The following is a 16,074-nucleotide window of genomic DNA, read 5'->3' as shown; positions in this document are numbered from 1 at the left end:
ATAAAATATATTTCTTTCTCGACAAATAAATCCCAAGAAGGGTTCTTTACATTATGACATGGACAAGGACATTTGACATAAACCTTAGAATCCCGCAATGGAGGCTTTGACCTATAAACAATTGGCCCAAACATGAAACCCATGCTTTAATAATTCAATTTATTTAATAATAAAATCTATTTGTCTTTCTTTTGATAAATACATTACATCATGACTCAAATACCATTATGAAGACCAACACTAGTTACATTCTTCAACAAGTTTTATATACAGACTACATCAAGAGTTCTCAAGTGCTTATAATTACAAAAGACAAGTATACGTGGCAGATCTGAACCTGTGACAAATCCAAATTTTCTATAGTGTCATCTAAATCTTCTCTAGCACTATGGTATAGTAAATTTTCTGTGACACTGGGACTTAATCTCTGTGGCATCCAGGGTTCATAACACAATTTACTTATCTGAAGCACTCCATATCCAAGACAAAGGACTATGGAAGGACGAAAAACAAAACTATAATTAATCTTTGCTCAAGTGGAGTAGAAGTTTATTTCTGTTGCAGCGAGTGAAGTACTATGCAAATTCCATTGCATAGATACCTGCATTACTTTGTTACATGCAAAGGAAAAAACTCATATGCGAAGAACCGAAGTATACTCTTTCTCCAAATGCTATATCTCTGTGTAATCCTGTGGAGTGGCCTCAAAAGATAGTGAAGAAAGACTTGAAGAAAGTTATAGGAAAATGCAGGCCACAAGAAGTCTACTATATCAATAATAATGCAAGTTACAAGAGGATAATTTTTTTGTGGCATTCAAACTTACTATGGCTATATGATATCTGAACTCACTATGGCATCATATTGTACCATATCTCTGAAATCCAAGTTGTCATCACTATAAAATCCGATTTACTTGTGGATAAAAGGATAAGACCTTGTAACTGATTTTGATAACAAAGTAAGGACGTGTGATATATCCCCTTGAAAAGAAAAATTATGACTTGAAGGTATCTGAATTTGCTCCTTTGACAAGAGGTATGAACCATCCATAGCATTCAAATTATCTATGTGGCAAGTATCAAATTCAGAGGCATTATGTTGGCACTAAGAATATTACAAATGATAAATTCTAGGCATACAAATTCAAGCAGATCAAAGTGACATACTATTTTGTGTTTTGAATCTTGGAGAAAGGTCCAAACCTTATGAGATATTACCTGTGAAATTAAGATCCGAATCAGTGAATAAGTGTGCTAGAAGAATCGAAGTTTGTGGTTAGAGGGCCGAGAGTCTGTGCATAAAGACCGCATCCTCAGTAATACATCAAGGTACATAATGAACATAAACTATATGGATCATCTCTGTGGCACAAACCTGTAAAGTAACCATGACATAGAGATATAAAAGAAAGATGAATCCCATCAATGAAGCTGACTTGAACTCTGAAAGGAATGATTTAAAGGATTCAAAGTGTATGCATAGATTGAAACTTCCCTTTGTAAGATGTCTATATTCTGTGATCCAAGCTATATCTGGAAACCAAGACAAAGGAAATTACAAGTAGCCCAAGGAAAACTCTATGATTTGTATCCTAGTTTGATGGTTGAAGATTTGAGGCATCTTTGTTGGAAAAAGATCATTTATGTTGCAAAGGACTGAATCACTATAAGTAAGGACAGGTAAAATTGAAAAGGTACGTATAAATTTTGTGATCTATATCAAGTATATTGAACATGATACCAATACTATTAGGTCATGATGAAGTCACTTCTAGGAATCAAGAGTAAATATAGTGACAGGGTTTGCATAGATACATTAGAAATCGTGACTTAACTAATATGTTAGCATTAAGATTCTTTCCTTGCATATGGAGACTAGGTTTTTGTGATTAATAAATAAAATGATTTCCATCTTATAGAAAACTTGACAATAACATCTCTAGGGTTTTGCAACTAACTTTCTAGTATGCTTGTAGAGTTTTCAAATGATAGATCTTGAAGATTTTGGAGAATCTAGGGTTTGTAAACCCTAGCAAATGATTGAGTTAGAAAATCCCAGGAATAAAAACTCTAACTAATTGTCTCCGTTGTAAAAAGAAAACCTAGCTCTTGAAGAATGACAGGAATGACATCATACTGATGTAAAGACAAGGTTGATGAAAAGGTCCAAGATTAAGAGGGAGTTTACTCTCCTCAAAGAGATAAGTATTCTACATCTCCTTTTCATCACTATTGCTATTTTTATGCACTTTGGCTTTTGTTCTTTCATAGTCTTCTAATAAAGGTTGCAAGTCAAGAAAAGATATATCTATAGTTTGACTAATAGATGGAAGAATTGGAAAAACGTAGCAAAGCATGAAGACAAGAAGAAAGCAGTTTGAAGTATGCATCAATGAAGTGAATTAGATGGAAATTTAATAAAAGAAGTTTACCTACCTTAGCTGGAAAGAAGGAACTGTAAGATCTTGGACAGGATACTATACTAATTGAAGCTTGACAGAAAACCCACAGAAGTTTGTAATCAAAAGCATAGATGACAGATCTATGGCAATACCCTTTCGCAAGAAATTAAAGAATTGTGAAATGGTTGATGTTGATAGAGATACTACTGATGGATGGAACTGGTATGGTTTCTTGGGAAAACATGAAGTTGAACTCTATTGCAATTCAAAGGAAGAAGATGTGAAGGATTATGAAGAAGTTTGGCTCCAAAAGGCGTTTGATGAACTATTGGATGACACGTATGAAGATTGTCAGAAAACTAGGAAGGTCGAAGCTCATTATGATGTGATGTAGATGGGAGCCGAGAAACTACAATAGATCTCCATGGAAGAACAGGTAGTTGATGAATAAATGAAGTTCCTTTCTATGAAAGGTAGTGTATTTTTGAGAAAAACTTAGGCTTGTGGTTATCTCCTCCCTGGTTGAGAGGGAGTGAGGGTGGACATCATATTCTCCATGTGTCATGTACTATGGCCAGGACTAATAGTCATAAGCCTAGTAAAAGCACTAGTAGGGAGAATGGTGGGTTGGATAAGCATCTGGGACCAATATTCTTTGAGGATTTGTACTTTGACCCGAACTAACCGTTGTATGTCAAGTACATTAATCCAAGATAAGAATAGTCCTAAAGGCTGATATTTCCTGGTGTCAAATATTGTGACAATGGATTAGGAAATGGTCCTGTGAGGACATACTTGGTGAACACTTGGGTGGGGTATGTGCCTAGAGAGGCGGTGGTGTCCAAATTTATATCTCTCAGCATTATGCTCTAATCTAGTAGGGAGAAAGAGCTTGTTAGTCAAGGCCTTGCTATTTTGACAATGTTGGCTATGATGATGCAAATCATCACTGATGCTTATCAATCCAAATCCTTTCTTATATGAATATTTCAACTTGAGATTGCCCTGTTGAGCCATTATGAATATCTCCCTAATTAAGGAGTGTTGAAAATGTAACTAGTGTCGGTCCTCATAATGTAATAAAATGTAATTTTTATCATTGACATATTTATTATATTCATTATTATTATTCTAATTTTTGGTTGAAAGCATGCTCTTCATGCTTATAGAGTAAATTGAGTCAAAGAGTATTTATTATTAGTCAAAAGAAATGTATTGAGACAAGTACCATTTGGACTTTTTGTAAAGAGAATAAAAATAATTTTTATTTCAAGTCCACCAAAATGGTCAAAGTTGGCCCTTCTTGGAACAAGTCAACCCGGGCCTCCAAAAGCCACCTATTCAACCCTCCTGGACAGCTATATATAAGAGGCAATTTGACTCATTTGGAGATCATTCATTCACACACAATGAAGTACATATAAAGAATGTGAAATATGACAAAAAGTAGAAGTCAAAGGAGGGAGAATTGAAGTCAAAGAAGAGATAATTTCGCTTGACCGAATTTCAGACTTGAAGGATGAATTTTTTTTCTGTGCTATTGCAGGTCTGAAATTTTAGGGGTTTAAATTTCAGAAGTTGACTAGATTTGGGATAGTCTGACCCTGTTTGACTTTGACATTGGAGGAAGCTTGGAGGAGGGTTTGACTTGACATTTTGGTGGCAGTTTTGGTGTTGGATATCTCATGCAGACTTAGTCTGTATATCTTCAGACTTGGGTAGTCCTGTACTTCCTTCCAGGTTTACTTGGTAAATTGTTGTATGTACATCATACAGAACTAAGCTTATTGTTGAGCCAAATCTTGTGTACTATCTATATGATGTGATGTTGATGTGATGGTTTTATGTTTTTGATTATGCACTGAATGTTTAAGTGAATTAATCTAACCAGTTGTAAAAAAAAGGAAATATTGATTCACCTCCTTCTTAGTATTTCCAATAAAAACTTTCTAAAGGATGTAAAATTCACAATGTCTTCCATGTTTCATGAATCAAGAAGTCCTTAGGGAAACATGTAGTCACCTCCATTGAGCTCCCACCATTGGACAAGGAAGGAGAACTAATTTTGGTCCCAAAGGAGAGTTTGGAGAGAAAGGAGCGGAAGTTGAGGAACAGAATCATAAAGGAGTACCTAAAGTGGAAGGATCTACCTATTAAGGACGCCACATGGGAAGGTGAACAGGTGCTCAAACATCCAAAGTTAAAGTTGCTTGAGGGCAAGTGAACTTAGGCAGGGAGCACTGTAATTTCCCCAACCACTTAGGAGACATAAGACGAGGTTCTGCTAGACTAATAAAGTTCCTATAAGCTAAGGCAGGGGAAAAATCTTAATAAGGGAACATGATTCGCCTAAGAAACTAAGGGGTGAAAAGGAAGACATATCTTAGGTTAATGAACGATCACTTTCATTTTATAAAGTGAAAAGTTCCTAAAGCGACTTAATAAAATTAAAAATGTAATATGGCGGCGAAAGTGGCCACTTAATTATAAAAAAAGAAAAGTGAAGAGTTTTTTCTCATTTTATGACTTGCATTTTGAGAAAAGAATATTTTTGAGGGTTTTTGGAAGAAAAGCTTAGGGTTTGAGAAACCATAGTTGTCCTTTCTTATTTTGGTGTTGAAATTATACACCCTAATTGGTTTAGAGAGTGGAATCACTGAGATTTTACCATTGCACTACGTCTCGAAGAAAATTTGCAAAAGATAGTGGAGGTACAAGGTTCTACTAGTCGATTTTGTCTTCTAATATTGGGTTTTCCTCATACCTTTTGGCAGGAAGTATTTGTTGGAGTTTGAAAGCCCAAGACAAGCCACATTTCTGAGGGTCGAAGTTCTTATACCTGAGCAGATTTGTGGGTCGATTCTCTTTGTGGAATAACAGCAGGAGTTTTCAGTCAAAGGCTGAGTCCTTTACTTCATTGCTGGACGATTTACTCTGAGTTTTTGGATTGAGCATCAAAGATAAAGAAGGGGTCGTATTACATGTGCATTGGTGGAGCAAGCTTCCTTCTTTTTTGCTGGCCGTACCCTCTTCTTCCTTGCTGCTGTATCTTATTTGCTGAACGTATGCACCTGAAGTTAATAGCTAAGCCTGTGGTTTGAAGATCTCTGTCCAGCGTAAAAGACTGGCTGAGTTTGCATTCACTGAAGGCTGAGTTTTCCCTAGCAACACGAGTTAGAAGAGAGCTGAGTTTGATACCCGTCTGCTGGCCATATTGTTACCTTCCATGCTGAGTATCATTGCTGGTGTAGCGACGACTTCCTCCCCTTGCTAGCTGAATGAGTTTAAGACTGATATGCCGTCACTGTTAGGACAGGGCAGTCAAGAGAATAGGCACGAGTTTATACTGAGTAATGCCCAGTACCTTCAACCAGTTTCCTAGTAATTTAAGTGGGTTGAGTTGCATCTATTGAAGCTTGTATATCTGAATCTATATGGCTGGTTTTATCTCTACGTGTGACTGATATTTTGGGGCTGCTCTCTGAACGAGGCTCCAGGTTCCTCTATTCTCATTAATCACTGTGTATTTATAAATTAAATTGAAAAGAGAACTGCTCATGTTTGATTTTACTATGATATTCGCATTGTACCAGCACTACATATATTTCTGAGCACTATATAAATCAGTTTGAGTTATCTGAATGCTTCATTTGATGTATATGGGTTACAGGGTACATCTATTTGAGAAAAAAAATTGAAAGAATAACCTACAGCACTTTCTGAACCAACTGTTTGTCGAAATACCACAATAAACCAGACTCTATAAACTCAGAAATTTTGTGGGTTTTTCAAGAAATTCGGGGAAGGGAATTTTACAGAATTAAAAGAGAAGTGAAAACAAATTTGTCACTGCTCAAAACTGACTATAAAGGAATAATAGGAATATAAAATGTATCTCCTTATCCATTATGCCAAATGAACCTGGCATATTACAAACAAAATTATTCCCACGCCCATACTTCAAATACGTAGACAAACACGCAAACGGGTGCACTAATATTGCTTGAAATATTGTTCAAGCTTGTAACCTATATTGGGATTTATGGGTGTTTGGTGCATCAACCATACTAATGAAGATCCATTTTTTCATAAAAATAATTTAAAAACATATTTATCACCTGCCATTTATGCAGAATAAGAGAACACCATGGTTTGTGCTTGAAAAACATTAAGTGCATAAAACAAGTTGAACATTGAAGTTTGAATCCGTACTTGTGTGCCCTTTGAAGTATTTCACAAGACCTGTAGGAGTATCTAAATTTAGGGTCACAAATCAGTACTCAAACATCAAGAGAGTCTCACCAAGATTTCCTTAGCACATGATTCCATCAGTATTTAGCCATGGTCATTTACATCAATAAAGAATTCTTCGGCAGAAAATTCTCTTCCATTCTATTCCTCCTGTCAAGTGAGGATTACATACACTATATTGAAACTATTTTGTAGATTAATTTTGAAATCGCTCAATTAAGAGATTTTGTGTGCTTTATAAAGCTGAGAACATTATAGTATTTAACCTTCCATCCTTGCATTTGTCTCCAGACTCCATACCCATCTTAAAACTTGTGCATAACTAAAAGTTTTATATCAAAAGAACCAAGATAATGGCCTGATTCCTTCTTCCATTAGTTGGATTTTCCTTTATGCTAAATAAGAATTTCTTGTTGGTGCTCTTTTGTCTTGGGCAAAATGATGTAGCTCTTATGATATTCTAATCTTTATCTAGTTTTCTTTGTATCATTTTGAAATCTATCACCTTTTGTTGAAAAAGTTTTTAATATTTATTAACAAGTCTTTATGTTTGATACGACTTTTCCAAAATTTGGAGTCAGGGTTCCTACAATCCCTTCGGAAATACATATGCAAAAATAGTTGTTCATTCAACAATCTCACTCGGTAATGTGCTTGTTTTGATTATGTAATCTTCTTGTTATTTTTTGTTGTAGATCTATAATGATAGAAATTTGCAAGAGAAGGCAAACTTTCAGATCGATGAAATTATCCATTAAGGATAGATGGCACTAGCAAATATCGGAACATGCTTTAGTATTTCGAAGGAAAGGAGGATTCAACAGTAGAGAACTATGTGATTTCACTGTACCTTGAATTCAAATCAATTTCATTTAGCTTGGAACAAGATCATACGCAATAGAAATTCACGAGTCATCCTTTTAAGATGTTATTATCCCTTGAGTGCTTATCCAACCTTTCTTTCCACACGTCTTAAAAAAAAACAAATTCTTTTAAATTCTCTAATAAGTTAGGTTTCAGTTGACAGAAAGCTGTTAGTGTTTTCCGTAATGTGAGGACAAGTGAAGTAGAGTATTTGATAAAATAACTCGTATATATTCCTGAGGACAATTAATTTTTCAACCAATTACTCAAATCAAACCGGAAAACTTTTCTAGATGCGTCGGTAAATGCACTGCATTAACAACTAACACTTCTGGTTAGTTGACTACAGCTCAGCATAACCTGGATCATTAGTGTACAGGATTGCCATTAAGTTGGGACCAGGCCAAGATAAACTGGGGTATGTCTCCCAATGGATTACCCTTATTTGGCACTGGACAGGATTTTGGGGAATGGTTGTATGCTATGTCAGACTGAGCTTTTCCTGGTATACAATCTCAGTGTAAGGATCAGCATGCAACTTAGGAGTTCCTGGAATGAATACATTTCTCATTTTCACTTGCTTCGGAAAAAATAAAATAAAATAGCTTTTCTCAGAAATTCTCAACAGGAAAGGCTTTCATTGAGGCTATAGCACTTAAATTATCCATATCAGTCTACAGTTTCTTCTATGGAACAATATGGAGTATGTTTCATTTGCAATTTTGATTCATTATATTCTGAATTTTTCATTGAATGGCATAATTCTGGATCCTGGGATTTTTGGATGTAAATTGAATTTCTAATCCAGAAATAACTTTTATTTTGAGAAATGTTGAAGGATTGAGGTTACTGGTATGGAACTTTGGAACCACTTTCTACCATAGCTACATTCGATTTGATGTTAGTTTTGTTTGAAAGTAACTCTTGTGTATTTCTCTAAAAGCATTGAATCTTGTATGTTGAATAAGATGATACCTTATGGATGCTAGAAATGTTTTGCAATGTCCCTGTACGCTGTAGGATGGAAATTTGAGTTGTAGCTATGGGAGCTGACTATGGGTCATCTTTGAAGATTAGAAATATACTAACTGTACTAACATTTCCTAGCACTTGTCTGTAGGGTTCACATGGTGACTTGAGACCAAAAGAACGCCAAATCTTAACTGCAGAGTTCTATTTACGTCACAAGAAGAATGTGACCAATATCATGGATCGCATTGTTTATAATGGAATGCTCAGGCATATTTGTCTTTAAATTAAACATGGGAGAGCTGCTTGGAATGTAATTTATAGCATTCTTATCCGAGAGCACAATTAGTTTTTTATTGGGTCCTCAATATCTTGATTTGGAAAATATGATTTATATACCACGAGTTATTGCTAAAGTATTCTTTGTAAAATGTAGCATAGGGTTGTTTTGCATATTGAACATGTACTTGCACTAAATATTATTGATTGTTCTTTTGATATGCCTGATGATTGGTGTGACCTTTGGAAAATGTGGTTCATAATACGTGAGTCTCAAGAAAATCTTGTTTACTAATACTAGGACCAAGACAATGTAGACATGCAGTATACAGTTTCTCTAGGGAAGATATTTAATAATGTACCACAATGCATGCATATAAGTATTTTTTTGTTGACAACTTGTTCTATTAAATATGAGAAACCAAAAAAGAAAAGCATTTCCATATTGGATTGGAACTAGCACAGGAAAATATTAAAAGTCAGAATTTGACTACAATTGGTAACATTGTGCTACATTGAAGCTAATGCACAAGAATTCTTAATGGTGTCATCTTATTGCTTCTGTTAGGATTTCACAAACCTATTAAGCAAGGTGTCCAATTAGGTTTGTTGCTCCTACATGAGCCATGTTACCCACCAAAAAGTGAGTAACCTATAGGAGATTTTTTTTTTCTTCCTTGGACATCCAGCAGCCCTATTAATCAGCACTTGACATGATGCCATGGACCCTCAACATATATGCTATGGTCAGATTTCTTTCTCCCATCAAGAATTCCTCCTTGAAGGAAGGCGAGTCATCCATTGGCAGGTACTTTTACTATTTTGCAATCATGTTCTTTTGCTTATTGTTATGGGGCATACTAATATGAATCAAGGGGTGATCTAGATAATTGACTATATTATGGTTCCCTCACTTCACTTGGGTGATTAGTCTTTGATCCTGATCCAATGGGACCTCCTATGAGGCCTTAACGTTGTAGGAAGTGTAAAATTTTCATGATTCCAATAAACTAGAATTTAATCTTCTATCTACTGGATATTATTTGTCTTCTATAAATTACTTTACGACAAATAACGATTAAATCACTATTGCAACCTTCATAAATAAAAATATTGCGGAAGATAAAATACGGAACTGAGATATATGCAATAGTGATTTAATTGTTATTTGTCATAAAGTAATTTACAGAAGACAAATAATCCCCATTAGATAGAAGATTAAATTTTGGTTTATTGCAATCATGGAAATTTCACCTAGTTTCAGAGCAAATATCAGATCAGAAAGGCTCTAGAGTGAAGTGAGCAAGGGTTGTGCAATTCAGAGGGAGATTTGAAGCACAGAAAACCAAATATGTGCAGGCCTAGCCAAGCAATGTGAATCACAAAGATGGGAATTTGATTTCCAATCCAAGGACGTGATCTCAAGGAAAAAATGATTTGTCTCAGTTGCAACAATAGGCAGTGAGGTTTCCAGAAAGGGTTTCCGGTGAGTAGATCTAGGGAAAAGATTTGCAACATAAGGTTCTTGCAGTAGTAGATCAACACAGGGAAAGGAAGAGAAAGCATATGAAGATTTATACCTAGGACTTCTCCAGCATATTTGAGTTTCTCAAATTTTCTAGATATGGCCACAAAAAGATTTAGAGACCAGGATGTTATGGATTTTTCTTCCAGATTGGAAAATGAATTCACTCAGATAGCTTGCCTCCCTAGCTCAACTTCCTAGGGTGTTTTCTATATAGATAGTGGAGCATCAGCACATATGATAGGAGTTAGAGACTACTTCTCTAGTATATGTTTTCAATTGGTTAATGCTTTGTCCTTGATTAATGGATTTAATGAATGAAGATATCTTGGTAATTTGCACACACCAGTCGAAGCAAAACTATATTCATAATGGGTATGACAAGTCCAACCAATGTAATAGCACAAGTGCTTGAACATAAAAACTAGAACTCAAGTGAATAGAGTGATAACAAGGAGATGAAATGATGAAGACATATATGGATTATCTTCTTTCTTTTTACTCACTCATATGGCAAAGAGAAGAAATAAGAATGTGTGTGCATGCACGCGCGTGAGAGAGAGAGAGAGGAGTTACTCCAAATCTAGATTGCCACTGAAAATAGATGAGAACACCACCCTCTAATGTTATAAAAAAAATGAAATTCATAGCACATTGATCTTCTTGAATTAGGACCAAGTGATGTGCCTTCCTCCTCTATTGTAGAATTCATGCATGAAAAAATAGTCAAACTAAAAGAGTCTCCAAGGTAAGACATATTTCTCCAAGCCCTAAATAGATGTTTGCTTGACACATAACAAATCTTGAAATAGAAGCATGATTGGGGATGAATTAACCTTAAAAATAGATGATATGTTGGACTAGAAGTCATTCAACTTAAAATAGAATTTAAAACCACTCCCTTAAGTAGAGAGAACTCCTCATGCAACCAATAGATAAGATTGGATCAACATAAGGAAAGAATGGCCCCTCCTTAAAGAATGCACCCTAGTTAAAGATAGATTTCTTGGAGTATAAGTCAATATGCAAAATTAGATCTGGGTGAATCTATGAGATGTCCAACATTTTAACGAAATGTGGATATGAAAAATTGGCATCTTGCATATCTTTTAAATTAATCCCTTGAAACTAATATACATACAATAAAAAAACAATTTGTAGGGAATTCTTTTCTAACATTTTTTTCTCAAATAATATTATTGTCATTTAATGTGTCAAATTTGTATTTGATATATGATACACATTAATGCAGATTTTATCATGGAAACCCAAACTAGGAAACCTAACAAGTTTTTTTCCAATATGTTCTTCTTTAAAATATTACAATATAATATATATCTTGTGGCATCCATTAACTACCAATTCATTTACCATGGATTATAATACAACCATAATTTCTTAACCAAAACTACAAAACCATGGGCAAAACTACCATGTGCTACAAAACCACTTCTAGCAAAAACCATGTGTTGAAAACCTCCAAAAATAGATGCCAAAAACTACCAAAAAAAATTCCAATAGTGCTGCCCCCTAACCCACACACAAGCCCCTTGCAACCCCCTGTTACCCTTGGTGCAAGGTACAACACATGGGGGTAGTTGTGCAAACAATATAACACACACCCAACAATATTGCTTGTTACAATTAGAAAATGGAAAAAGAAAGAATGTTAAATCAACATATTTTTTCCCATTTCAACTCGAGATGAGAAACCTAGGTCCTAAAAACAAGACTCAACCACCATTAAACCTTCTATCCTTCCATTAAATTTAAATAAAAATATAAATGTGTAATTTGTGCACCTCTCCTTTTAATGGGATACCACAAAACACCTTTCAATTTTCACAAATAAAATAAAATAGAAAGATTCTTTTACAAAATATCCACTTTTCACACTTTAACGATTACAAATGCATAATCATCATTCATAGCTTTCAAATCATAATTGAAAAAGCAAAGCTTGAATTATGTTCTTCATATTTCTCTAGTTTAATAGGCGCATGCTTTAACCTTTAATTCTTCCTATATTTTAATTATTGATCAAGTGCATTGCTATTTTACATGTCAAATATTTAGACAAATGGAAGGGAGACAAAATATCTCATATGTACAACCAATTAAGCAATCCAACATAGCCTTTTAAGAATTCTCACATGCATTCACACAAATCTTTTACAAGTTCTGGAATTTACAAAACGAGCTATGAATAGAAATACCTTAGTCATGTGTTGTAGAGTAGAGTGTTAGCACATGGGCATAAGCTTTATTTCTAACTTTGTTTCTCAATGGTTTTGGTACATTTGCCCTCAGCGCTACTTCTATATTATAAATAGTTGTTTTTATTGTGATTTCAAAGTATTGAGAATAAATTATTGTCTTATATTACTAAAGATTATGCCAATCAATAGATTGAAGTATTCATGATATTCATCTTGCGCTTAAGTCATTTCTCTCTTGGCTATTGTCATAATGCAATTCATCTTTTCCGATATAGAATTTTTCATGTGGCCATAAGCGAAAATCTTCTTTGCATATTCCTAAACTTCTTTGCATCATTTGAATGCCTCATGGCTTGGGTACATGCTTTTTACTTTTTAACAAGGTGTGAATAAATAAATAACAAATTGATCACATTCATATGAGATATTAAACCACACTAGTGGTTGTTCTGAATTAGGTGACTTGTTTCTTAGCTACTACATAGAAGCACTATCATGGACATTAGACAATGGAGCACCAATTTTATATGGTAGCATTCTATGTCCACAACTCATCTTTTAGAGAATCCTATTAAGAACCTAACATTGTTTTGATATGAAAAGAAGAATTATTAAACCCAACAATAACAAAGCAAGATCAAAAAAAGAAAATAATGATAATGCACACAAGCTCAATCATGTTCATTAGAAAGGTATATATTTACATATGAATGAGAGTTGTCTTACAAAACAACCAACTCCTATAATCTCTCAACAAACAACCCTTAAATTCATTCACGGATGATTATCTTAATCTCAAATTATCTCTATGAAATATGAGCACACTAATAATTTAAACATAAAATATAATGTAAACTAAGGACAGTCCAAATGAATCATCGGGACACACAACATAAATAGGTTCTAAAAATAAGACATTAGAATTATAAAGAGAAATGTACTGAGTTTCTATCCTCCTCCTCTTTCCAAATCAAAATCTTACAAAATTCAATGCACAATTGTTCAAATGCATGTCCAAAGATAGCATAAATTCAATAATATAATCAGAATATAGTTATAAATTAGACTTTAAAAACAACAAAGGAGAACTTGGTGATGCTTGAATGATATAGAATAAGGAATCTAAAACATTGACATTGATATAATACATTCCGCCTCTTATGTCACCAATAATTAGTATCTCAATATAAACTAATTGCACTAATTTCATAAAAAGTACCTACAAAATTCTATGTGATATCATCTCTTCCCCCTCTTGCAAGTGAACCAAAAACATAAGCAATACATGTATGCATTCTTAAAAGAAATTTTGGTAAGCATGTAACAATCTTACCTAACTTCAAATAGACCTTTGAAGGTATTTTTTATGAAATTAGTGCATCTCACTTATATTTGCAAAGGATAAAATCAATGTGGAAATTATGTACATTTCAATATATTTCAAATTATCTTGGTTTGGCATCTTGTTTACATCTAATGAACACAACCTAAAATCAAACCACTAGAACAAAGGGAGCAATGCCCCATCCCATGAAATTTATATTATAACAATCACTACTTATCCTATGGATTATTGTAACTTACATGCTTCCATTGTTAAATCAAAGTTTAGAAAGCATGTAATGTTCTAACTTCAAACAAAGTTTTGAAGGTTTTTTATGAAACAAGTTCACCTAGTTTTATGGTGCATTAGTGTGTTTTTTTAGACCATACGTTGGTGGTGTTTTTCTAGATCAAACACATTGGTGCATTGTATTTTGACGCACTTCAAATGATATACATGTGATAAAATGTATGCAAAGGAAACCTCTACACAGGAATAATTGGAAATATTTTCACTTATGTTTTTGGTGAAAATGGTTTCCATGATGTAGCTAAGTCAATCATAGTGAAGCAGTGAACTTAAATTTGAAGGACACACCATGCATCAATGTTCTTTTTTCTTTAAATGGGTTATGTTTTTTTTCATCAATGCATTGAAAAATCAAATAAAAAATGTATGAATTTCCTATTATAAAAGTGGTTTAAATAGAACCCTAAACACTAATCTTTTGTTGTGCCAAAAGTTAGAGGGGAGACTTTTGCGAAAGATATTTTCCAAGTGAGATATTGGAGTGGGTAGAGTTTCTAAAATGATAAATTTGTAGGGGGTCACTATGAAGCACATAGAAATATAGAAATAATAAATATAGGGTATGTAACTTCATTCTCTTCATCTCAACCAAATATAAGGGTTTCAAATTCACCTTTTCAATGCTACAATCCCTAGCTTTGTTATTGCTTCCATTTTCTTTTATATTGTTGTAACCCCTACCTGTAGGAGTTTAAATCCAATGTTGAGTTCTATGGTGCGGGTTGGGAATTTTGCTTATGTTGGCCTCAATTGTTGTTTTGACTTAAATAATATTTTAATGCACGGGACCCTTATTGCATTGGATCCCAAAAATTTTCCCTCTCCAAAAAAAGGAATATTAGGTTGCGTGATGCACACTATATAATAAATACACTCCTTTACATTTCTAAAGTAGAGCACACCATTTGGACTTGTAAGTTTGAAAAAGAATAAACAATTTTGAGTTTAGCAATGTGCTTTGCACTGAGCATTGTTGAATGTATACCTCACCACTTAGACCTACCAATTTTAACAAATATTTTTGGGTTTCATGATGGTTGAATAATATGTATGAATCAGTGCACTATTAATTTAGAACACACAACTTGGACCTATCTTTTTTTGGAAGGGGATTTGTGTGTTCCATATAAAATGAAACATACCATATAATCTACTTAGTTTGATATTAGGTTGATATTATCTACTTAGTTTCTCAAACATATTTGATGTTTTTTTTTATATTTCATTGTGTAGGTACTTTATTAATAGATAGTTATTTTAGTATGTGTATGGACTAATACTAAGGAAATATAAATTCCATAAGAAGAAAAAAATGACAAAGCATGTAAATGACGATGAATTGGTCCATAGTTCATTAGGAGTGGTGTTAGAAGTTAATGAGAAGGGGAATTAAGTTTTTTATATAACTACTAAGTGATATAGTGGAAGAATTTATAAACATTATTTTCACTTATAATACAAAAAAAAATCCAATGAATCAAAGAATCAATATATTTTTAAACTATAGCAATTGTTTCTAGAGTAATGGTTAATGGGACTTGTAAGACTTGTGTAACGCTCCCTCCCATGCCCTAGATCCTTTTAGCCTAAATGGGAGGTGTTACTAATTTTTTAATCCCATTTCCATAAAGTGACCATGGATATTGAGATAAAACAAACACTTCAAGGAATCCAGAGCACAAATTGCTATGAACGCTCTCGATGGCCCTCGGTATTACAACAAGATTGTTGCAACTCCTAAGAGATCTCAACTTTAATTATCAAACTGAGGTTTGTACAAACTTAATAGGGATCATCATTATGTGTGAAACATGTAATGTGTTCTTCTTTTGTTGAGTGTATGCAAGTGAAAGCAACTAAAGAGAAATTAAGTTACACAGAGACCATTTTACTATCTATGCTACAGGAAATACTCAAAATTGCAGGAAAG

At 33.9% G+C, this 16,074-nt stretch overlaps 1 protein-coding gene across 3 annotated transcripts in view; it reads left to right on the top strand.

Annotated features, from left to right (window-relative positions):
• Positions 1-8,988, top strand: part of LOC149222722 (tRNA/rRNA methyltransferase (SpoU) family protein) — a 279,828-nt gene extending 270,840 nt beyond the window's left edge. The window contains exon 7 of one of the 3 annotated variants that reach the window (XR_016249442.1): positions 8,640-8,682. Coding sequence is in view for 2 of the 3 variants with exons in the window: in XM_089385602.1 (XP_089241728.1) it covers positions 8,640-8,774 (135 nt within the window). In the remaining variant the exon portion in view is untranslated. Of the gene's footprint in view, positions 1-5,178; positions 5,768-8,639 lie in introns of those variants that run through there. The other 2 variants (XM_089385602.1, XM_089385603.1) reach the window with 2 other exon arrangements.
• The last annotated feature ends 7,086 nt before the right edge of the window (positions 8,989-16,074 follow it).

The sequence above is a fragment of the Pinus tabuliformis genome, chromosome Q (assembly GCF_031772625.1).
Source record: "Pinus tabuliformis cultivar Carrire ecotype Pingquan chromosome Q, CPIR1, whole genome shotgun sequence".
Classification (NCBI taxonomy): domain Eukaryota; kingdom Viridiplantae; phylum Streptophyta; class Pinopsida; order Pinales; family Pinaceae; genus Pinus; species Pinus tabuliformis.
This window is presented reverse-complemented; position numbering and strand designations above follow the sequence as displayed.